Source organism: Lepidochelys olivacea (genome assembly GCF_965140295.1).
Source record: "Lepidochelys olivacea isolate rLepOli2 genome assembly, chromosome: 24".
NCBI lineage: Eukaryota > Metazoa > Chordata > Testudines > Cheloniidae > Lepidochelys > Lepidochelys olivacea.
In genome coordinates, this window is record NC_140434.1 from 1342453 (window position 1) to 1367214 (window position 24762).

General features: G+C 49.9%; 1 protein-coding gene across 4 annotated transcripts; it reads left to right on the forward strand.

The window, feature by feature from the left end:
• Positions 1 to 230: 230 nt before the first annotated feature.
• LOC311512187 (tropomyosin alpha-3 chain) lies at positions 231 to 24745 on the forward strand. Of its 4 annotated transcripts, none has more exons than XM_084613270.1 (8): positions 231 to 428; positions 10942 to 11075; positions 11993 to 12110; positions 12361 to 12431; positions 13289 to 13364; positions 14676 to 14738; positions 14993 to 15062; positions 21786 to 22414. In XM_084613270.1, the coding sequence occupies exons 1-8, from the start codon at positions 297 to 299 to the stop codon at positions 21863 to 21865; spliced, it is 744 nt and encodes a 247-aa protein (XP_084469396.1). In that variant the 5' UTR covers positions 231 to 296; the 3' UTR covers positions 21866 to 22414. The 4 variants fall into 4 exon arrangements, with proteins under 4 accessions (XP_084469396.1, XP_084469397.1, XP_084469394.1 ...); XM_084613271.1 differs by lacking the exon at positions 13289 to 13364 and adding an exon at positions 13903 to 13978; XM_084613268.1 differs by lacking the exon at positions 21786 to 22414 and adding an exon at positions 23549 to 24745 and having other exon boundaries at positions 233 to 428.
• Positions 24746 to 24762: the final 17 nt, after the last annotated feature.

Here is a 24762-nt window from a genome sequence, read left to right on the forward strand (position 1 = left end):
TGTGGCTCTGGGCTGTAACTCAGACTGGGGGGCTGGCGGGCGGGGGGGACACGGGGGGGGCGCTGTGGCTTTGGGGGTGGGGCCTGCGCGCAGCGTGAAGCAGGGACGAGCTGCCGGCTGCCTCGTAACCATGGCAACCCCTGAGCGGGCGGGGACGGCGGACTCCGGCGGCGTCCGCGCGCGCCCGGCCGGAAGTGAGGTCACGTCCCGGCGGGGGAGGGGCGAGTTCCGGTATTTCAGGGCGGGGCCGGCGGAAGCGGGCTGCAGTCGGAGCGGGAGGCGGCGGCGGTGGAGCCATGGCCGGGGTGACCACCATCGAGGCGGTGAAGCGCAAGATCCAGGTGCTGCAGCAGCAGGCGGACGACGCGGAGGAGCGGGCGGACCGCCTGCAGCGCGAGGTGGAGGCCGAGCGCCGCAACCGCGAGCAGGTAGCGCGCGCCGGGACTAGGCCGCAGCCCCCGCGCGCCGGGCCGGGGGCGCCTCTGCGGGCTCCTGAGGCGGGCGGGGGCGGGGCTCGGTGGGGGGGCGGGGTCACCGGCCGGCGGGGGGGTCACTGGCATAGCCTGGCCCGGTGGGGGCTGGGCTCCGTGGGGGGGGTCCACTGGCGGGGGGGGGGCTGGGCTAGGTGGGGGTGAACCGCGAGGGGGGGTGTCACCGGCTGGCGGGGTGTGTGTGTGGGGCGGGGGCTGGGCTCGGTGGTGGTGGTGGGGGGGGTCACCGGCCGGCGGGGGGTGTGTGTGGGGCGGGGGCTGGGCTCGGTGGTGGTGGTGGTGGGGGGTCACCGGCCGGCGGGGGGTGTGTGTGGGGCGGGGGCTGGGCTCGGTGGGGGGGGGGGGTCACCGGCCGGCGGGGGGTGTGTGTGGGGCGGGGGCTGGGCTCGGTGGTGGTGGGGGGGGGGGTCACCGGCCGGCGGGGGGTGTGTGTGGGGCGGGGGCTGGGCTCGGTGGTGGTGGTTGGGGGGGGGGGTCACCGGCCGGCGGGGGGTGTGTGTGGGGCGGGGGCTGGGCTCGGTGGTGGTGGTGGGGGGGGGGGGTCACCGGCCGGCGGGGGGTGTGTGTGGGGCGGGGGCTGGGCTCGGTGGTGGTGGTGGGGGGGGGGGTCACCGGCCGGCGGGGGGTGTGTGTGGGGCGGGGGCTGGGCTCGGTGGTGGTGGTGGGGGGGGGGGTCACCGGCCGGCGGGGGGTGTGTGTGGGGCGGGGGCTGGGCTCGGTGGTGGTGGTGGGGGGGGGGTCACCGGCCGGCGGGGGGTGTGTGTGGGGCGGGGGCTGGGCTCGGTGGTGGTGGTGGGGGGGGGGTCACCGGCCGGCGGGGGGTGTGTGTGGGGCGGGGGCTGGGCTCGGTGGTGGTGGTGGGGGGGGGTCACCGGCCGGCGGGGGGTGTGTGTGGGGCGGGGGCTGGGCTCGGTGGTGGTGGTGGGGGTCACCGGCCGGCGGGGGGTGTGGGGGCGGGGGGGTCACTGGCATAGCCTGGCCCGGTGGGGGCTGGGCTCCGTGGGCGGGGTCACCGGCGGGGTGGGGGCTGGGTTAGGTTGGGATGAACTGCGGAGGGAGGGAGGGAGGGGAGGGTCACCGGCTGTAGCCGCGCTGGCCGGGGGTGGGGCCGCGTCTCTTCCGCTCCCTGCTCAGGAAATGAGGCCGCAAGTTTGGCTCCGAGGAAATGCTCCCTCCACGGGGTGCGGCCTGCTCTGCCATGGCTGGGCCCCGCCTCTTCGCGGGCTCGGGAGCCTGCGGAGGGGGGTAATGTGGTGGGTGTTCTCCTGCCCACGTGCTGGGAGAGCCCCAGAGGGATCCGTTGTAGGGAGGCTTGGGAGGGGCATCCCCCTTGTGTGCTGGAGTGAGTGGGTTGTGAGCTCTGCTTCCCCGCCTGGGTGTGGTGGCATCTGGTGCTCTCCTTGCGTAGAGGTGAGGCAGCAGGCCTGTAACTGCTGTACATGTGGATTTTACGTTTTGCTGCTGTATGCTGGAGGTTCTGGGAGCCTCCTGATTGGCCAAGAGGAACCGCCTTACTAAGTAATTCATTATTTATTTGAGCTAAAGCACTTCTAGTGCAACAATCACTGTATTGTGAAGGCTGAGCACCTACATAAGATGCTGATGGGTGTTAAAGAAAATGCCAAAATTGTTTTAGATGTGGCTGAAGTCTGATGCTGTTGGGGTGACCCATCAGGCTCCTTTGTCAGTTCTGTGACTTGGAGTTTCAGGCCTATTTTTGGTAAAGATTACAAGCTGAGTGCCCTGAGTATACAGCTGGCTCATGGTGATGTTTTGGGCTTTCAGTCTTGAAGCAGCCACTCAGTAACTTGAGCTCAAGAAATAACTCTGCTGCTCAGCCCAGCACTGGGTTTGTGGTCAGAAAAAGATCTGACTTTGGAAAATGGGAAGCCACTTACTGTACTGTGGCCAACGCTGTGAGTTCCAGGCTTGTTCTAGAGCTGAAAGCATCATGGCTTGATATTTCAAGGATGTGAGCGCATATGGAAGCAGTATCTCCTATGGTACTCAATCTTCAGATTGGTTTTGTTACTGCGCCCTTTGGCTTTATTGTGAGCATGCCCTGAAAGCAAATGTAGAGACTAGTCTCTGCTCAAGATGTAATTTACTAGTGGTGCTGGTCCAGTAACCTTTGACAGGCTGAAATTGTGGCTTTGCTAAGGATTGATTTGTCACTGGTAAAACCCAGTTCAGCCTCTAGCAGATCAGAACAGTGCCTTGAATACTAGTTGTGCCAACTTCCAGGGCTTAATACCCTGGTTCCTGGAGGCGTTTAACTTCAGTAAGCTTTGCATATAGCTAAATGAAAAGCCTTACTGTTTTTAGTAACTTTCTTGCCTTGATGATAACAAGGGGATATATTAAATCCAGAAGTAGCCTTTATAAGCCGGCTCATCTTGTGATGAGCTCTCTGACCATTGGCATACATGCTAAATATGGCAGAAGCTGATACTAATTTAGCAAATCTGATCACTGCCTAAATCCTAGGATGGTGTGCGGGAAGGGATCCTGAACCACTGAAGAAAATCTAGCTTACTGGTGGGATTCTAGCCAAGTAGGCTGAGAGCTATGCTAACCCACCCTCAGACGTACATGGGAAACTTAGTACGTGCAGAAAGATACAATCTGTTTCTTCCACTGAAGCACTAGTTTGAAGCCAGCTTGGAGGAAGGGCTCTGGCAGGCTGAACAATGCCATACCCTACATGCTGGGAAGTGGTGGTAAAGTAGCCCTGGCTGCTAAAACTTTCTGGAGGACACTCCAGCTAGAGTAAAGATGCCAAGGAACACTCCCAATTCTCCTTCAGTAGAATAAGTAACTGTAAATATCCATGCTTGGCCAGTGGGGCTAGGCAAAATTTCTTATAAAATCTCTCCAGTTCTTGGAACACTCCTAGCTCACTAACTAGATTTGAAGCCCTCTGCCCCTCTCTCATACCAAACAGAGGGAGTGGGTGTGCCAGTCTCCGAAGTGAAAGCCATTACCCTAAATCATCCTCATTGTATCACTTAAATCACTTCTGTGTTCAGCTTCTCCAGCTGCACTGGAACTAGCTACTGGAGGGGTGTGGTCCTGCAGCAGAACTCTCCTCAGTTGGTTACCTTGCTTCTGGTCAGACATGTAGTGTCAGGCATGGTCAGGTCTGCACAAACTCCTTATGGCCCTTGGCTGACCTACAGATACAACTTGCATGTCGCAACAGTGTAACAAGCAGCAGTTGTATTCCCTCCAGTACTGTATGCGGTAGACTTGCCCCATCCAAAGATAGCAATAGGAAGGTGCAGATTGTAGACCAATTTTTTTACTCCATTTCTAGGTCTTTAGAAAGACAGGCTTGACAGATTCCTGTGGGAGGTGGTAAAGATTTTTACAGAGCAGCTTTTTAAGTCTTTAGGTTTTGAGCCTACTTAGTCCCAGGGATCTGGTCCCACCTTCCCTTCTCAGTCTTCCCTTGCTGAGACTGCCTCTTTTGCCTTCCTCCTTTGTCTCCCAGGCTCTGTTTGCAGAGGTGTGTAGTTATTTGAAGAGGTGTGTAGTTAGCCCTGCATGTTCACATTCCAGGCTGTTCCTTGCTGAAAGGCTGGCGGCCCATGTCTACAGCAGTGCTTTGCTGAACACTCCCACTAATATCAGGTGATACTTAGAATACTGATTATCTCTTTGCTCACTGTATTATTGACTTGTTATCGTGAGGCAGTAGTGACTCAGGTTGGGTATTGTGGCAATTTAGGGTAGGTCACTTTCGTCTCAGGAAGTTGTAGTGATTGGCTAAGAAATCCACCAGTTTATCTGGCATGTACTAGAAACTCGGATCTGTACAGCAGCACTCAGATGAAGTCTGGGCCCATTTGAACATCTGTGTAAACTTAGTCTGGGTTTTTTATAAAGTCCAGCATGACCTCAGTACACAACTATTTGGAAACTGCTACTCCAAAATGGTGTCTGTCAACTCCACCTTGCCTTGGCTTTCTTCTCTCTGAACTGGAGCTGGCATGGATCACTCAGCCAGGTGGCCTTCTGGACAGCAGCTTACCTGGCCAGGGAAACTCTTCTGCCCCTATCTAAGGAGATTCAACTTCAGGATATCCTGAATAGGAGCAGCAGTATTTGAGAAGGAATGGCTTCTGAGGAAGGAAGGGTGGGTTCTAATCCAATGTTGTCATACTGCAGTTTTGTGTGTGCTCCTTGCATTTCAGTTACTGGTTCACTGATTTCTTGGTGTGCAGTGATGAATTGGCTTCTCTAGGTTACCCCTTTTGCCCTTTCACTGAAACTTTCTTTGAGCAGGGGCCTGAGAATCTACACTGGGGAACAAAGTAATGCCTCATGCTTGGCCCTGAATCCGTTTGCCCTGACACAAACACAGCCTTCTCCCAGCTCCTCAAATACATGATTCCCTTGAAGTCTAAACATGCTGACAGTGTAAATAATTAACTGGAGCTGTGAGAAGGATTCTCCAACAGACAGTTGGTGTATTTTCCTGTACTCCTCTCGTGAGTCTAGTGGTACTAGCTTGTCATTCAGAAACAGCATTGACTTAAAATGCTTTGGGGCTTGAGCTGTGATGGGTTGTATTATCTGTCTCTGACTCCATCTTGAACCATAAAGGGGAGGTGGGGGGAAGAGCTCATTCATGTTTGCTCACTCAGTGCTATAAGCACATAGGTATAAGTAAGTGGCACTTGGCATGAACTGAAGTGTTCTGAGAGAATGGAAGTGACATCACATGTGATGCTGCCAGTGTGGGAATTCTGTGGAAAACTTCCAGACTTTCCATCCTGCTCAAATACTGGCTTAATCAGAAACTGACTTGTTCAGTACATGGTGCTCTTGAGTACTTTCATAACAAGGACTTCAGTATTCAAGGCAGGGCTGGGTATGGACACTGGTCTGGAATTGCTAGAACAGGGGCAGGAAGAAGCAATCACATCAAGGTCCCATAATATAAGAACTAGGGTCCACCAAATGAAATTAATGGGTAGCCAGTTTAAAACAAATAAAAGGAAGCTCTTCTTCACTTGGTGCACAGTCAACCTGTGGAACTCCTTGCCTGAAGAGGTTGTGAAGGCTAGGACTTATAACAGGGTTTAAAAGAGAACTGAATAAATTCATGGAGTGAAGTCCATTAATGGCTATTAGCCAGGATGGGCAAGGAATGGTGTCCGTAGCCTCTATTTGTCAGAGTGGAGATGGATGGCAGGAGAGAAATCACTTGATCATTACCTGTTAGGTTCACTCCCTCTGGGGCACCTGGCATTGGCCACTGTCAGTAGACAGGATACTGGGCTGGATGGACCTTTGGTCTGACCCAGTATGTCTGTTACGTCTTAGGGCATGTTTACATTACAAAATTAAGCTGATGTAACTTAGGTCGAAATACAGGCCCCACAGTAGTTAAATTGCTTTTCTATGTCCACACTAGACACCTTGTGTCAGCGGTGTGCATCCACCAATTTCCCTGTTAATGTAGGGGACTGGGGACTACATCGACTGTTGCTGCATTTCACAAGTTAGCAATGCAGTGTCCACGCTGACACTGTGTCGACCCAAGTGCTATGCCTAAGTGACACTTGCAGTGGACTGAAATACAAACTGAGTTAACATTCTTCAGCTTGGAGAGGGACTGCTTTCTTTGAACTACCGGACTCTGCAGAATGATATCCTGAATAAGCTGAAATCAATGGGAGTTGGAAGGGCCATCATTCCATAGAATTGGGCTCCAAGTTCTTTATGCCTTACCCTGCACAGCTCTGGCTCTGAGCAGGTCAGAGTCATAGCATCATAGATTTTAAAGGTCAGAAGGGACCATTATGATAGTTTAGTCTGACCTCCTGCACAATGCAGGCCACAGAATCTCACCCTCCCACTCCTGTAACAAACCTCTAACTTATGTCTGAGCTACTGAAGTCCTCAAATTGTGGTTTAAAGACTTTGAGGTGCAGAGAGTCCCTGTGCCCCATGCTGCAGAGGAAGGCGAAAATCCCCCAGGGCCTCTGCCAATCTGCCCTGGAGGAAAATTCCTTCCAGACACCAAATATGGTGATCAGCTAAACCCTCAGCATGTGGGCAATACTTGCCAGCCAGCCACCCAGGAAAGAATTCTCTGTAGTAACTCGGATCCTACCCATCTAACATCCCATTACAGACCATTGGGCATACCTACTGCTAATAGTTGAATATCAAGTAATTGCCAAAATTAGGCTATCCCGTCATGTCATATCCCTTCCATAAACTTATCAAGCTTAGTCTTGAAGCCAGATATGTCTTTTGCCCCCACTGCTTCCCTTGGAAGGCTGTTCTAGAACTTCACTCCTCTGGTGGTTAGAAATCTTAGTCTAATTTCAAGTCTAAACTTCCTGATGGCCAGTTTATATCCATTTGTTCTTGTGTCCACATTGGTACTGATCTTAAATAATTCTTCTCCCTCCGTGGTATATATTTAGAGAGCAATCCTATCTCCCCATTGGTTAGGCTAAACAAGCCAAGCTCTTTGAGTGTCCTTTCATAAGACCGGTTTTCCATTCCTCAGATCATCCTAGTAGCCCTTCTCTGTACCTGTTTCATCTTTAAGAAAGATAATCCAAACTGGGAGACCAGAACTGCGCACAATATTCTCACCAGTGCCTTGTATAACAGTACTAACACCTCCTCATCTCTACTGGAAATACCTCGCTTGATGCATCCCAAGATCACACTAACTTTTTTTCATGGCCAATGTGGCGGCTCATAGTCCTCCTGTGATCAACCATTACTCTGAGGTCCTTCTCTATTACTTCCAAGTGATGCATCCCCAGTTTATAACAAATTCTTAATCCCTGAATGCATGACCTTGCACACTTCACTATTAAATTTAATCGTATTACTATTACTCCAGTTTACAAGATCATCCAGATCTTCCTGTATGATATCCTGGTCCTTCTCTGTATTGGCAATACCTCCCAGCTTCATGTCATCTGCAAACTTTATTAGCACATTCCTGCTTTGTGTGCCAAGGTCAGTAATAAAATTGGTCCCAAAACCGATCCCTGAGGAACTCCACTAGTAACCTCCTTCCAGCCTGACACTTAGTCTTTCAGTGTGACCTGTTGTAGTCTCCCCTTTAACCAGTTCCTTATCCACCTTTCAATTTTCATATTGATTCCTGACACTTGAGCTCAAGTCTGTCCAAGCTGGTCTGAAAACAGGCAGCTTGCTTGATATCCGGGGTGCATAGGGATGAAGAGTCTGATCCAGATAGCATAGCCTGCCCATGAATGGCTGAGGGTTGGGTCTGATGCACTGATTGTCTTGCTGGCTGTCACCATGGCCTGCTACAGCAGGATCAATGCAGTGGCTTTGCTAAGTCTAAGCTGAAGAACAGGATGGTTAAAATGAGGCAGTTGGGCTTCAGGTGTGGAAGACACCCCTACCTTACATGTAAATTTAAGGAGTGCCCTGGTTTAAGCAGTCAGCACTGAAGCCCTGAGAGTCCAGGGGCTGCCCTACATGCTGGCTCCAGTTTACATCTGGCCGTGGAAAGACACTGCAGGGCAGTAAAATGAAGCCATGCCCAGGTCTTGGTTCTGCTCTTTATTTGCAGCCTCATAAGAAATTCTTTTGTAATTGAGGTATTGTCATATTAAAGCTCAGCCAGCAGTTGTCATGGAAACGTACACTGCCACCCTGGCTTGTTGCAGCCCTGTGATAGTGTTCATTCACATCTCTGGGGAGAGGCCTAGATCTCTAGAGCTGGGGGCTGGGCACAGGTGTCTTCTGGTTTAGGTTACCACTAACAGGGCCAAAGAATTCCCTTACTCCTGTGAGGAACCTCTTGGCTGCTGGAGGGAAGTTGTACTTAAGCCATCAAACTCTGTAGAAGATTCTAAATGCAAGTTCCTATACCCTGAGGACTGCAAAGTGCTCTGTGTTCAAGCTGGCTTGGGGTTGCCTTCCTAAGACTGCCAGCAGTCTTCCTGAGGTGCTGCTCATGCTGCAGGTGTGGGGGGGGGGCACCCTTCTGCAGAAGGTAACTAAACCAAGCAGGGTTTTGTTGCGACTGCAAAGCTGTCAGGAATTTCACTTCCCTACTTCTTGGGGCAAGCTGCAGGGAGCCAAAACTAGCAGTGAAGTGAGTGGTGGAAGGGTAGAAGGTGGAGCCCCCTTGCAGTGGCTGAGGGAGAGGGTAGAGAAGCAGTTCCACAGCAGTGAAGGAGCCTTCTCCCTACCACAGCTTGGCTGAGTCCAGCTTAAAACACCACATAGCCAGAAACTGAGGTGACGGTTAGGTTCTCCCCACCGCCATGGTGGGGACAGCATCCTACCCTCTGCAGCTACTCTGCATGTGAGGGGATGGGCCTTACCATTCTGGTGTTCCTCTGGACTTGCTGGGGAGGAGAGTGCTCTCCTGTTGGTCTGCCTCACTTTCCTCAGGCTGTGCACTGTTTGCAACTAGACCAGACCTTTAGCTGAACTTTTTCCAGTTTTAACCCCCTTCCTCTCAAGTATAGGTGCTCACTGACTCCTCCAGCAGGGCTTGGTCCATGACAGCACCCTTCAGGCATCCACAGAAGAGGCATGGAAGTGCTCATCGAAAAGTCCCTTTCCCATGATGCACTCCTTCAAACCTGCCACTGGGTGGTACTGGCCTCACCCCTGCTCATCAGGGCACCATGCATCTGTTAATGGTCCAGCCAAGGAGAAGAACTGAATGGCTTGTCCAAGCTTTAACTCCAAATATATTGAGCCCTATTCTAACACTAGTTTTTTTTTCCCCATTGCTCAGCTGGTACAGCACTTCTACTTCCCTAAGCTCAAGCTGGCTCCCTTTGAAGCCTCAGCAACTTGCAGGCGGCTGTGTTACATGTGGTGGTTAAGGTATTGCAGATTGAAAGGTCCTGCCAGACTCCACACTGCTGCACTGAAGTGAGCTGCAGCTCTTTGGTAGCACTTCCTCTCAGCAGGACTTCTTCTAAGCTACTGGGAAGAAATCCGATTGCCCAAGGCAGATGGGGAGGGTTCTTATTACTGCCTTTAAGTGGCAAGCAGACATCCCTAAGCTGTAGAGACCCCCCCCCATGATGGGGGAAGGGGAGGAATGGGCATTGGCCAAGTGTACTAGTTCATCTGCAGCCTCAGGCTGGGTCGTAATGTTCATAGGATACCTACTTGCAGTGTCTCAGAAGCCCATAAGGTGTGTCTAGCACTAGAGTAATCGCTTGCATAACTGTTGTAGCTATCAAAGCAATGTCTAGATTTGAGTGGAGAACCAAGTCTCCCTGCTGACAGAGCAAAAGCTCAAGTGACTCCCTTTCCTAGGCTCCCAGCTGGCTTGTTTCACAGCACAGACCCAGGTGACCACAGCTCATGATCCAAGATAATATGGCTACACTGCAAGGGCTACCATGGCCCAGCTGCAGTGCAGTAGCGGATACTTACTAGAGCAATGGAAGGGTTTCCTCTGTCACTGTAGCAAACCCACCTCCAAGGCAGCAGCAAGGTCAAGGGAAGAATTCTTCTGGCAGCCTAGCAGGATCTACAGTGGGCATTAGGCCGATCTAAGGGGCACAGAGGGCATGAAATTTTTCACAGCTCTGAGTGCTGGAGCTAGCCTGACCAAGTTCTACGTATAGACCAGACCTAAAGCTTTTTATAGCTGCAGTGGCTCTTCACTAGCCCGTATTGAGAGGCTGACCCTGAAACTAGGGGCTGCATTGTTGCTATAGCTGTAGAATTCCCTTCCCAAAGAACTGTTCTCGAGACAGGATCTCCCCAAACTTTGCCTCTAGCTCCAAATTCCTGCTAAAGGACTGAGCAAAATCAAGCTGCTGTTCAGTGTTTCCAAGGTGTCCTTGGAAACCTGTCTCTGGAGGCCGGCAGTGATGTGCACTGGCTGGCCTAGGCACAGTGATCAGCCCTGGAAGTCTGGTGCTGTCCCTCATGGTCAGGGATCCCAAAGAGCTGCTGCCTCCTCCAAATGTGGTTCAGATAAACTTACAGTTGCTGACTTGCTTGAAACTTTCCTCCAGCCATGCTGAGTCACAGCTCAGCCATGCAAATGGCACTAGTTCTGTGTAAAGTGACTGGCTGCAGTGTTCATGGACTGGCAGGCTGCAGTTGAGGATCAAGGGAGAGTGTTAACTGGAAATCCTCTGGCAGATCTGATGCTCATGCAAGCAGAGGTTAGTTGGGCAGGTACCTGTCACAAGTCTGCTTGAGCTGAAATCCTAGTTCTTTGTGGTATGCTGGGAACTTGTGTGGAGCAGCTTAACGGCATGAAACTCTGCCTGTCAGAGGACACTCCAGCATTGTCCCTCCCCACCATTGGGAGGGCAGTGTTCACTTGCCAGATGTGGCACTGCTTTTCTTTTCCATCTCAGTCAATGGTGGACTGGGACATTGATCCCAGGAGCCCTCCCTTGCTGTCAGTGCTGGACGCGCTGTAGACTAGCTCATAGTGTGATCAATTCTCTAGGCTGAGGCAGAAGTTGCATCCTTGAATCGCCGTATCCAGCTGGTAGAGGAGGAGTTGGACCGAGCCCAGGAGCGTCTTGCCACAGCTCTGCAGAAGCTGGAGGAGGCAGAGAAAGCTGCAGATGAGAGTGAAAGGTGAGCTGCATTACAGAAGCAGGAGGCTTCCGCAGATATCACTCTTCTCTGGCTCTACACTAGTATTGCAGATGTGTGGTGGAGGTGTTCTTGAATGTTAATGCAAAATAACATTGAACTCACCAGGTGTATCTGGATCTTGGGGTAAAGTGTGTAGTCTGGGAGACAGCTCCTCAGATGGATGGTCAGACATCCCTTTAGATGTCTTTTCAGGTGTCCATCCTCTGCCCTGTCACAACCTCCAGCTTTATCCAGTCTTCATGGTTTGCTCTTGGCAGGTCATGCTTTAGACTGCTGCTGCTTGGGCCCCATGGGTTTCTGTATTTTACCATGAGCATGGATGCTATTTAACCCATGTAGCAATCCTCCTTGCAGGCAAGGAGATCAGCCTCTTGCCTCTACGCTTTCTCTGTGTAAAAAAAAGATTAACATCATGGGTGGGGCTTTAGGCCAAGTGTACATGGGTGAGCTTACAGCAGCACAGCTGTAAGGTGGCTTGTGTAGCCCTCTGCTGATGGGAGAGCTCTCCCATTAACATAACAGAGCTACTACCACTTGGTGAGCTGGCTGTCAGCAGGAGAAGCTCTCCTGCCGACAGGGCTGTGCACACTACTATTTATGCCAGCAAAGCTGTTTACCACGCTGTATTTTTTCACACCCTGGAGAGAAGCTTTGCTGACATAAGTGGTAGTGTAGACATGGCCTGAGACTCTCCAGAGATGTTATCTGAGACTGAATTGTAACATTGGTGGATGAGGGTGAACTTCCTTCTGAACCCTAATATGTATAGTAGGTATAAACCCTGATTGCAGTCAGCCCTGCTTCAAGAACACTTTCATAAAGGTGCTGTAGTGTATAATATGCCAATTTAAGGTCACAGTTCTGTTCATCACCTCCCTTCCTTTTGTCTTGGGCAGAGGCATGAAAGTGATTGAAAACAGAGCCCTGAAGGATGAAGAGAAGATGGAACTGCAGGAGATCCAGCTCAAGGAGGCCAAGCATATTGCAGAAGAGGCTGACAGGAAATATGAGGAGGTGAGGCTCTCAAAGCTATCTTGCCCCTCTTGGCTTCACCCAGGTGCAAGGTAGCTCTCCTAATGGATCCTGTTGTCCAAAGTGCTCTCCTGAGTGAGAGTAGGAGTTGGTTTTTCACTCAGCTGAGATCATGCCATCCTTTCCTTGTAAGGAAACTGGCCAGCTGGGCTTCAGGACAGCAGTCCATTGTGAGCTCCTTCCCGAAGAATGAATCTCTTGCCTTATCAACTATCTGTGGCTTTCTCTCCAGGTTGCCCGGAAACTGGTGATCATTGAAGGAGACTTGGAGCGCACTGAGGAGAGGGCTGAGCTTGCAGAGTCGTGAGTATTTTGCCTTGGACCTCCTCTGCATGACTCCCTCTGCATGGGAACTAACATGACTGAAACCTCCCAAACCTTGTTAAACAAGGCCTGAAGTGTGGGCTGAGGTTTAGTTCTTCTGCCAAAGGAGCTGTTACTTCCTTGATCTCTCACTCCTACCAGGGGAAAATCAACACTTGGGGGCATGGAGTGCAATATGCATATCACAATCAAATGTTTGCCTTGTAGTGGATATGTCCATTCTCTTTGCATGGAGTGACTTTGTACCTACAGGATCAGAAGGTCCCTCTCAGCCTAGTTCTTTTCACCAGCACTGCTTTGTTGGTCACTAGAGCAGCTGGTGTCTACTAGCTTATCTTTAAATTGATGTGGGAAACTGAGGCACATACACAATGCAACCTACTGCAAAGGCCCTCTGGACAGGGAATTAAAGCAGCCCATGGAACCATAGAATATCCATGCCTGAGTCTGATCTGGCTTCTAAGATCCTATCAAGAAGTACTAGAGACTCTTGAACAGAGCATTGCTGAGTAGCTGGCTAGTTTCTATCCAGAACACACACAGATGCAGTGTAAGGGCTTTTATTTCCTCAAGCGTGGCTGCTCTAATTCCTCTTTGAGGGGGAAGTGAGAGCCTTTCCGTTGCATCTTTTAGGCCTTGTATAACAAAGTCACTTGCTTGCATGTACAGCAAGTGTAGTTGTGCTTCCCACCCAGATGTGCATGTCATGACCATGACTTTTCTTTGTTTTTCCCCTTCCCTTCCCTCTTTTTTGCTCGGCTTTGTTTGTGATGCTGCTCCTTTTGACCTTTGCCCCCCTTGCCTTGCTTGTGCCATCGTGTGATCGTCCTTAACAGTCGTTGCCGGGAATTGGATGAACAGATTCGATTGATGGACCAGAATGTGAAGTGTCTGGCTGTTGCTGAAGAAAAGGTACTAACCCTTCAAGTGTCAAACAGGTCTTGTGGCCTCCTCATCACACTCCTGCCCTCTGCTCCTTAATAGCATTTCTCTCCTTCATTTCTCACTTCTGGAATGCTCCAGTCTCTCCTGCTGACTGACAGACCTCCCTTTCTCTGAGCAGGTGGCAGCTGCAGCTGCCCCATAGTAGAACAGCTTCCCTCCCCACAGCGTACTTATTAATGTTCAGTTTTTTACATGTGAGCGTTTGGGTCCAGCATGAATCTGCATCCAGCTGCTCAGTTTTAAGGCCTTGCTATTGCTGTAGTGTGGACAAGGCACTAAGAATAGGTGTCTGTAGTCAGTGCCTGTGTGGGTGTTCACTTCATACAAAGCTGCTTCTAAACTCTCCTGACAGCCTGGAAGTAAAATCCCACCTGTCACGTGAGATCTGGCTCCTAAATAGCTCTCCAGTCTCCTCTGCACATGGATTCACTTTTTTCATCTCTCCTGTGTTGTCTCCCTCCCACTTTTCTTTCCTTCTCTCCTGCCTTTTGTAAAACCTCCACAGTAAATGTTCCGAGCTGGAGGAGGAGCTGAAGAATGTCACCAACAATCTCAAGTCTCTTGAGGCTCAGGCTGAGAAGGTAGGCCTGCCTTGCAAAGGGCCAGAAGCCTGCAGGCACTCCTGCATGGGCCTCTGACTAAAGAGCATCCAGTGAGATGGGAATGCTCCCTGGTCTGTGGAACTTGTAATGGCCTTAGCATGAGGCTGAGTTGTTACAGAATCAGTCTGCATGTCCTTGGGAGCTGCAGACATGGGCGTGCCAATGGTTTGAAGTGCAGAGCTAGTAGTCATGAGTGTCTGTCTGACTCCCTGTCTCTAGAGACAAGGTGGGTGAGGTAATCTCCCATTGGTCCAATGTCTGTTGGTGTATGTGGTGGTGGTGGTCATTGTCTTAAGCTGTTCCAAGGTTGGGGCGGGGAAGCTTCACAGGCAACATGAGTATAAGGCATTGGCTGCCTGGCTGTGAAGCAGACTTATTCATCCATGTGCCGAATGCTGAATATCAGACACATGGGTCTGGGGTTTGGTTTCCTAACCACCTCCTGGTGGATAAGCATGGTGTGAATTACTGTCCTGAGCCAGCCTCCCTGTGGCTGGCCCACTTGGTGCAACATCTTTAGGAAAGAATTTTGTGTTGTGGTACAAGAGTGAGCCTCTAACCTCCCCTCTGCAGCTGAGGTCTGGACTTAGTGACTCTCAGATTTCAGGACCTATTTGTGGGAGGTGGTTAATAGCAGTTAGTGGCACTGGGATTTGACTCTCTGCCTCTTCCACAGTACTCTCAAAAAGAGGATAAATATGAAGAGGAGATTAAGATCCTGACAGACAAACTTAAAGAGGTGAGTGGCCACTTCTCCAGGGTCTGAAAGCATGTTCCCAGGGGTGTGGGATTTGGATAAACCTCTTCATAGGGGCTGTCAGCCACCAGAGTCTGGATGCCAGGACCAGGGCACCTCATTCTGAGGCTGGCCACACTAGCTTGACTTCACTGTGGTAGACTCCTCCTAGATCAGTCTCATGGGCCCCATGTGTCTACAGATGCAAAGTGAAGAACCACTGACTAGTTTGGTATTGATTGGCTGTTTTCTGTCAGGCGGAGACCCGTGCAGAATTTGCTGAACGATCAGTAGCCAAACTGGAGAAGACCATTGATGACTTGGAAGGTATGTTTTGGGGACTGGGGTGTCAAATGAAACCTAGGGAGTGGCAAAGATCACTCAGATGGGCCAGCTGAGTCTATTGCCCAAGATGCCATGGGGCATGGGTGGTGCTGGAGCTTATGGGAGGGAGCTGACAGGCTACCCCTGATCAGAATCTTCTTGATTACTCACTTCATGGGCATGGCCTGTTCTGGTTCAGCTAGCTGGCTGTCAAGTGGTGTGAGCTGAAGCTAGAGCTGCTGAGTCAAACTCTGGACCTGGTATTTACTGTTAAACAACCCAGCTCAGTCCCTGCACTGAGGCTGAATAAGTGTTGATGTAACATGTTCCTAGATTACTGCTTGGCACTCAGGTGTCACCTGGCCACTCCAGACTAAGCAACTGGGATTTCCATGCATTTTGTTGCTTAAAAGGCATTTGTATAGCCAGGATAACTCATTCTTGAGTCTGAAATTTCTGGAGTGGGATTGGGAAAAGCTTTTGTACGGTGTCCTGAGAACCTCAGTAGGTAGGGGACAGTAAGATGTTTATCAGGCAGTGTAGCTGAAACCCATGGTATAGGTTTTTATAACTAGGTACAAGCAAGTAGTCATACAAGACCCACTAAGCCTTGGCTTAGGTGGTGCCAACCATGGAGTATAGCAACTTTCAACACATGAAATGGCTCTCTGGTCTTCAGCCCTACCCTAAAACCCATTTAAATTCCTCTTTTGAAAAGTCATAGTTCAGGTTTCATCTGTCTTGAAGGGTGGTGGAAGGCCACGACTCAACCTGCCCTGACCTAATGACTTAAGCAGTCTGGGTCTCCTGTTGATTCCCTAGCTTTTGGTAGCTCAAAATGGTGAAGACTTTGGTCTAACAAGCTCTGATGTAGCCAAGAAGCTAGACTCTTGCAAAGATAGCTTCAGTCTAGAAATCATGCTGTCAGCACAGTGAATACTACCACCTGAGCTGTACTTTCAGCCACAAACAGATCTAGATGTTTTATGGTAAGCCAGTTAAGCCTTCCATGGGATAACTTCATTACAACAACTGCAAAAATATCTGTTGCATGCTCTGCTTGAAACATTGATCATGAGACAGTTGGCTCTGATCTACAAGCCTGCTGAAGTGACAGTTTAAGACTGAGCAAGACATGGTCCTCTGGGCACTCTGTGGAATAACATAACAGCTGTACTGTAGCCAGAAGTCCTATTCCCTTGGAATTAAGTGGAGCTGGCAAGATCAGTACTAAAACTCTCATAAGACTGGATTCCAAGCCTCCAATTAAGGCAGGTAACACAAGTGTAGTTTGCATGCTAGGATTTTTCCTGTTAATTGTACATGCTCTCTCTGTAATCTTTAGACGAGATGACTAAAGCCACTAAGCATGGTAACCTTGGGGTTTCCTATTGAAACTGAGATGAAAATACCTACTTAACTGATCTCTGTCCTCTAGCTCAGGAAACCAGTTCAGCTCCCCCACAAAATGGGGGGGTTCTTGCTTCATTGCTTAAACCTCTCATCATTGGTTACTGCAGATCCAGTCAGGCAGGTGACCATTGTGAGTCAACACATCTTAAGTTGCCTTGTTTTGAAGTTATTGGCCCTTCTCCTCAAGGAACCTGTATCTGTAACCTGCAAGGCACTTCTTGATTAAACTAGACCAAACCTGGGTCCTGTCTCTAAACAAAATCGATAGATGGGCTCCTAACTACATTGAGTTGCAGCTCTTTCACCTCTGACTTCATTTTCTCCTGTTCCTGGATTCCATGCTGCATTTCCTTCCTCTGGGTATTTGGACTATATTCCTCCTGCCTTTCTTATTGGTTTTTCCCTTTGTTCTCCTCCAAACCTCTTTAGATGAGCTCTATGCACAGAAACTGAAGTACAAAGCTATTAGTGAGGAATTGGACCACGCCCTCAATGATATGACTTCCATGTAAATATCAGCTGGCTGTGGTGTGGGGTTTGCCTCTGCTTGAGCAGGCTAAACAGCCAGAACTTGCTTGGTTTGCTGTGATTGATAGACTGGCTATGGAGATAATTTACATGGACCGGTAGTGTTTCCTGCAGGTCTCTGCCTCTAGATTAATGCAGTGGTGTCTGTCAGCATGCTGTGACTAACTCTTGAGTTAGATTATTGTGATGTGCATGAACAATACTAGTATGATGCAGTGCTAGCTGGGAATGAAACGGGATGGGTGTGAATCCATTTAATTTGTGCCAAGTAATGCAGTTCCCAGTTACTCAGAGAAGGCTTCCTGCAGGAGTGACAATGTGTCATTGTTTTGCAAGATCTAGTGTGGCAGAAGCTGCAGTTAGTGCTAGTCAAATCTCAGGGATACATGATCCTGGGATTAAGATCCATAAACTGCTCTAGAAATAGCCAAAACTAGTTTGTTACTCTAGCTTTGTGACTTGTGGACTCTGCATGCTCCCTTGCCCACTAATTAAGGAAGGGGCTGATATTCATTCAGAAGTAAGCATCCTTGTTTCTAACATCTGAAAACTCCGTAAACCCAGTTTGCTGTGTACAAAGCCTTAAGGGCCTCTTAAAACAAGTGTCTCCTTCTCTATTTCATACAGATGAATCTGATTCCAAACTCCACTTAGGATTTGCCTCTGCTTGGTGGCTTGTTCTGCATCTGCACTCTTCACTATGCTCTTTCTGCTACTCTCTGAATTCCAGTGCCCTTGTCCAGTTAGGCTGTATGCAGGGCATCCCTGGGAATAAACACTGAATGCACTGAAACTCAGGAGCAGTTGTGCTGCATTTGCCCTCAAACAAAGCTTCCTCTGTATGACCTATTGTGCCAGACACTGCTGTGCTCAGAGGGGCTGCTGTTTCAGTATGTCTGGGTACAGGGGCTGAATGTAGCAGGGGGTGTTTTTGTTCTCATCTGCATATTTCATGTAGAGTCATAAAGCTCCTTTTGTACTTCCTATTGCTTGAGCATGATGTCACTCTAAGGAACAACTTGATGTATACATTGGTGATGAGTGAAATGGCTGGTGCTGCTGAGCCATGGATTTCTGGACTTGCTGCCTGATGGTAACAGTTTGTGTTGCCTCCAGGCCCACATAACTCCCCTGTGTCCATGGAATATATAGACATTGATGCAAGAAGTTCTTCCTTCTGCTGTTTGTTCTTGGCTCACATGTCTGAATTGCATATCTGCAAACAATACAAAGTGCTGAGTGCTCCGAACGACTGAATGGTTCCTTGGAGTTGTAGTAGGAAATCTGAAGCTGCATTTGTATCCTGGTCTTGGTAGTTAATGGCTTTATCACACCTGATTCCCCTTTAGGATGCAGTCAGCATTGGGGCAATCAAATGCTGGCTCACTGTAAAGTCACTATGTACACCTTGTCTGCTTTACCCTGGTCAGTGATCCACTTGGCTGGATGCAAAAGCTAACAAACCTAGGAAAGCACATATATGAATTCCAGCTGGACAGGATTGGTCAGATGCTAAAGCTGTACCAGTAGCTGCACTGAATTTTTTACTTGTGTGGAGACCAAGATCATGGCTTCTGTAGTGCAAAATGCCCATCTGAGGGGTGTAGAAGCAATGTAGGAAATCCATACATGCCTCTTGGCCAAAGTGCTTGGACTGCAGATATGGGGGAGTGTGGTGCTGGGTTCACAGCTGGTGGTAGGAACCAATCCTAGAACCAGTCATGCTGCATAAAGACATGTCATTTGACTTGCACAAGTTACTAGAACTTTTGGGGATTATGAACACTACCCAGGTTGACATAATCGTGTCTGGCTCACCAAATCTCTCTCCTTTCCTGTTCCTAAAATTTTCACTTTGTCCTGGAAGTCCTGGTGTAAAGTCCAAACATAACCCTTCATGAGCCAGATCTTGGAAACTGAGGCTATGTACTCTGTAGTTCAGAAGACTTGCCCCAGCCTGCTCTCACTTTACTCTACTCTTCAGCTATGTAGCCCCTTCCAGTTCACTCAGCTGGCTTACAGCAGCTCCCAGTCAGGATGGTACCATTGCAAGGAGCTGTGCAAACACAGTAAGAGTCACTGCCCTGAAAAGGCTACATGCTGACTTGTTGGGAAGCAGCTGTAGTGGCTTGAAGCTCTGAGATGCTGAAGTTTGCCTGTTGCATCATATGAAGACATTGGCACTTGTAACCTTCATGGAAGCCACCTTTAGCATTTCTCAGACACATTTCCAACCACCCCAGTGTAATAAAGCACAAGTAACTAGTCATCACACTGAAATCTTTGCCCTTGGAAACATTCCCCACTTGTCTGTCACCACTCCTGAAGGGATGAGGTTCAAAGTGCCATTGCTTCCTGCCCTTGAACTAAACATTCTCACTTTGGGCTGGGAGGCCAAGAAACCGCCACTTCCAATAAATTGTATTGAAATCAACAGCTCTAAGTAGTTCCCCTGGGGTCTGACTTTTCAATGTAAATTGAAACCTCCAGGGACTGGGGTGTCAGCAGGCCCCCTTCCGGCCAGTCATGCTAGATAACACCTGCCAGTAGTGTTCTGAATGGATGCTTGGGTGCTGCAATTCCTGACCTGGGATTGTGAAAGCTTTGAGGCCCAACCAGCTTGGTTGGCACATGCACAGGCAGGCTGACATGAGGACTAGGCTCAGCAGCTCTCCACAGAGTGGTCAGTGGAGGAAGTGACTGAAAGCCACCTGCAATGCTGGTGAGAGCCTCAAGGCCACCCTTGCAAGGCTGGGGGTGTTTCATACCAGTCTAGCTGAAATCATGGGCTCAAGAACAAGTGCTGTCTAGCTACTAGATTCTCCTCCCTGGGGTCTGGGCAGTAAATAAATGTGGGGGAGGAATCCATTTGGTTCCTCCCTCTGCTCCCCAGTATGGAGATGACTCCGGCAGTTGCCATAAAACCCTTCTCTGGCTCCACCACTGAAGGCCACAGGCAGTTACACTCAGACTGGCATTACATGTTCATGCTTTGGTCACCAGGGTGACCAGTCTCCCCAACCAAGGGCTGAAGTGACTGCCTGTTCTGTTTCAAGGCAGTCTGGGCTCTTGGCAGAGTGGGTCCCAGCTCCCCCTCCTCCGAGAAAGGGGTGTCAGTATGCTGGGACCTGTAGTTTAGGCTCTAACTATTAGAGGCCCCCTCTAGAATACCATAGCATTCAGAGCACACAGCAAAAACAGCCCTGCCCCCAGAAATCTTGTCATGGGGGAACTGGCTGTATTGGTTCCAGGTGTGGCGTGTATAGAGGCTCCGATTAACTAAAACTGGGAGGTTCTTGTGCTACTGCCATCTGCTGGTCCAAGTGCCTGGGTACTGGGGACCACCACAATGGCTGTCCAGGCCAGAACCATTATGAAACTGTCTCCGTGGTCTTGATGGCCTAACATTAGGCTGAAGATTAACTAGCTCAAAGAGCAGTTTGAGGGCAGAGAACACCTGTAAACACCTAGAACAGTTCCCCCGAAGCATGTTGCTTGATTCAGGAGGTGAGCAAGAGGATAGCTAGTGACTTCCCCCTGACCCCAGGATGCTGACAGGAACCTGGAATTCCATTCTCAAGGTGGGGTTTCAGTGGGGCTAGGAGGAGCTTGCCATTGTCAGGCCTGCTGACTTGCCTCTTTGCAAGAGCTACATTTTAAGGGCCTGCACTTGTATAAGCTAGCAGCTTCTACTGACCAGTATACCTGTGTGATCTTAATGGTACAGTGCAGCTGAACAAGACCATGCCCCCTCCATCCTTCCTTCCCCCAGCAAGAGGGAGTACTGGGAGCACAGGAGTCCCTTGAGGCAGTCTATCAAGAGATGACTGTCCTGTGTGTGGGGTGGGAAGGTGTTTAATCAGAGGGACTCAAGAAAGCAGTGAGCGAAGGCTGTTAGGTTACTGGGAAGGACCTATGCCTGAGCTGGGCTCTCGCTAGCCACGGGACCAGTCTGGTGGTTAGCTTGGCTAGTTGTGCTCTGATAGCACATAGCTTTGGAGCCCGCTGGTCTGGTTTTGGAAAGTTGGCAGGCTCCCATGAACTGGCTGCTGCTTGAGAAGATCGGAGACATCCAGCATCTCAGTCTGTGGTGCTGCTGGGTGCAGGGCTGGCAGGTCTCCCTTGGCACTTCTGGGGTGGATTATCCTGCTATTGGTCCTGGGATCTACCTCTGCTCCTCAGTTAGCTTTAAAAGCAGATGAGGCTTTTGGTCCTGTGTCCATGTTATAAACCCATCATGAGTTGCTAAGCATGACTTACTGGCAAAGTCATGGACCGTGACTGCTGTCCTGCATCCTTTCTGAGAGATACTGGGGAGCTGCCAGTGCTCATCAATTTCTGGTCATATGGCTGCACTGTAAGCAAATGGGGTTGCCTGAGTGCTAGTCTTGATCTAGCCATGTCCTTCCTGAATTGTTCAGAGTCCAAAGGGTGTATCCAAAGGCTCTCCTGTTCCTGGGCATAAAGAACACCCATTACCCTTCAGGCTTCATTTTCCAGGGACAATCCATCTTCCTTCCTGTGCCTCAATAAGCCCTCAATAGGACTCCTACTCTGGCCACACTTGGCTTCTACCACAGGCTTTCTGAGCTGAAAAGCAAGTCAGCAGTGCTGGTCTCCTGTCTTCATGCCTCCATCCGTAAAAACAAGCTGTGACTTATCTCTAAGCCCCACATGTTAGGGACAGGTTGTATGACTTGCTCATCTTGGTACTCTACTAACCTTCCCTTTCTCTCTTTTTCTCTCTTCCTCTTGTTTCCCCTAATCCTCCTGTTGCTGATGCAGAGCGCCTGTACAGCCAGCTTGAGAAAAATCGCCTGCTCTCTAACGAGCTGAAGTTAACGCTGCATGATCTGTGTGACTGAGAAGGTGGCCCACTAATGACACTAAACAAGCTTATTTGAGCACCAGGGCTGTGGACCACAGTGAAATCTGATCATTCTTAACAGACTGGCAGATTAGCAGATTTTGTGCAATTACTGCTATTTAACAAGGCAGCTAAAGTCTATCCTCTAATGTACTTATTTTTTTTCAAAGGTAACCTGTTCTCCATGCCTAACCCTCTCCAGGCGTGTAATTGCTCCTGGTTCTGATCAGTCTGGGCAGTCTCACTCCACTAGTGCCACAGGGAGTCCCTGGGGGCTGCTGCTCTGGCTCCCTCATCCAACTGTGATGTGGGGGCTGGCTACATTGGAGACCAATCTGTTAGATGAGTTGATGTAGAAGCTGCTTTTGACAATATCCGATGTCTGTAAGTGCTGTGGCTGAACACCTTACTATATGCTGAATGTCTGTAGGATCTCCTGCTGCATGGATTGATGGCTGTTTCTGATGATGATAAACCACTGGCCTTGTGGTCTGTAAGACAAAATGCAAACCTGTGCTGCTTGAATAAAGCCAAGCTCCATTCAGAAGGCCTGTGGAGAAGCCTGGTTACTGTTAAGACCACATGGCCTGGGGTGTGGAGAGGCATCTTGGGAGTGAGCTGCTGTTGTCCAAGGACTTACTGAGTTGGAGGCTGTGGCTGCAGCCACTGTAATGGCAAGCATGCGTAAGCTTGGAAATACCCCCCCCTTGAGAGCCTGCTTGGGAAAAGCCCATAGATCCTGCAGTCCGTGTGTGTCTTGGGCAGAGCTGCCTCTGGAGTCTCTAGCAAGGTGCCATGCCTTGCCCTCACTGCATCACTTCTGGACTGCCCTGAAGGTCCGAGTAATGCACACAATTTCTCTTGCCACTCAGCAGTGATTACACTTTATGGAGACCCTAGGTTTGTGTACAGCAGTGGGGGTAAGTGGGCAGCCTGTTTCGAGCTGTCTAAAAAGCAAACAGCTCGACAGCTTGTGAAGGGGTCCTGCATGTTGGTATGTCAGGGCCACCCTTGGAATAAGGCTGATCCAGGTCAGCTGTGGGGGATTGACTTTCCTGGCTTCTGAAACACGTTTTTAGCCTCCAGGGCAGACCAGCATCCCATGGTCTTGCTAGCCTGCTGTTGACCTAGACTAGTCTCTCTCCTTCCTCAAGCACTCACCTTCCTCTCCCCCCCCCCCCCCCCCCCCAGAGTCTGGCTATTAGCAGGTGGTCCCATGACCTTTCTGACCAGGCTTTTAACATCTGCCAGTGATCACCTGGAGGGGGACCGGTTAGTCTGGCTGAAAGGGATTGCTCATTATGTTTTGACTTGGGTTTGCAGCAGTCTCTGCACACTACCATTAGGCAAACAAAGCAACTCTCTGGGTTTTGAGATCTGGGAATGTAAGAGGCATACTACTGAAGCAATGGGAGATCTGGGGGAGGCTACCTTCAGTCTGACACATCTGCATGCCAAGTTCTGACTCTGGAGATCTTGCTGCTCAGGAAGCGTCAGCATTTCAAGAGGCAGAGGCCGGGAACAACACTTTGAATTCCACAGCTTCTGGCTGCAAGTGGCCCTGTGTCCAAAGTCTAATGAGGAGCTAACCAAAGCAGTGTGCTAGGGGAAGAGTTAATGCAGGTCTCACCAGTCACATAGGTACAGCCCTGCTAACCTGTCTAACTCTTCCTCCCACTAGATAAACTGAAATCCACCAAAGAGGAGCATCTCTGCACACAAAGAATGCTGGACCAGACCCTGCTGGACCTGAATGACATGTAAAGGATCCCTGCCATCGCCTCTGCCCCACCCAGCGACTCGCTGGGGGCCAGCCCAGCCAGAGCTGCCCTTTAACCCCAAGGGTTACCTTCTCTTGCCAATTCAACCAAACCAACTTCTGCCAAGTCACCTGAGGGTTAAAGGTCACCAGGTTGGGCAGAGCCTTAAACAGCATCATTAAGGGAAATACAAACCAATGCAATAATGTCTGGAGAACGTGAGAGATGTACACATTTTGTAACTACCTTTTTTTGTAGCAACCATTGTAAACATTCCAAATAACTCTGGGGCTCACAAGCTGCACCTAAAAGAAGCTATTGGCTTTAAAATTTGATGTTGACCTCTTTAGCTCATCAGCTCTGGTCCCCTTTGCCTTGCTGCCAGGGAGAAGCAGAGGTGGGACAGTTCTGGCTCTGGCTGTTAAGTTCAAGTCGCCTGGCTAGGAATGCAGGGAGCCTTTCTGCTGGGCACTAATGCATCCTGTCAGAACAGGAACTCCTGCAGGAGCAGATGGCCCAAAAAGGGACATCCAGTTTCTCAGCCGTAAAATTTCTCCTTGCATGGTAGAGCCGTTGGAGCAAAGAGGAGAGTGCTTTCTTTTTCTAAAAGACCAAACCTGTTCTCTTTGAACACTCATGAATGGAAGAATTAGTCACAGTGGCCTCTTGGCCCTGTGTGTGCCAGTCACACCCCTTTGGCCATTGACTAGAGAAGCAGCCCTCTAACTCATTGTTGCCACTGGGTTTGAATCTGCCTTCACTAAGTGCTATTGCACTGAGCTTTATCACTCATTGCTGATAAATTGTAACAGCTCATCTATAAAACTGCCTCTTGTGTGAAGAGCTTTGCTTATACTGAGGGGATCCCTTCAGTCCCCGTTACCCAGGAGTACTCTTATTGTCTTGAATCGGGTCCAAGCCACATTGCAGTGCACTGTTGAAGTTCTGTTTGTGAGGCATAGTAGTGAGATCTGCAAGAGGTTTGCATCGTGTAGCTTAGGCTTGAGAGAGGCTTGTTGGTTGTGGTGGTTTTAGGGGCCAGTTAGAGGACAACCTCTATCAAGTGTTTTGATACTAAAATTGACAATTGTCTTTTGAAATAAAAACCATTCCCGCCATGCTGGTTTTAGACATA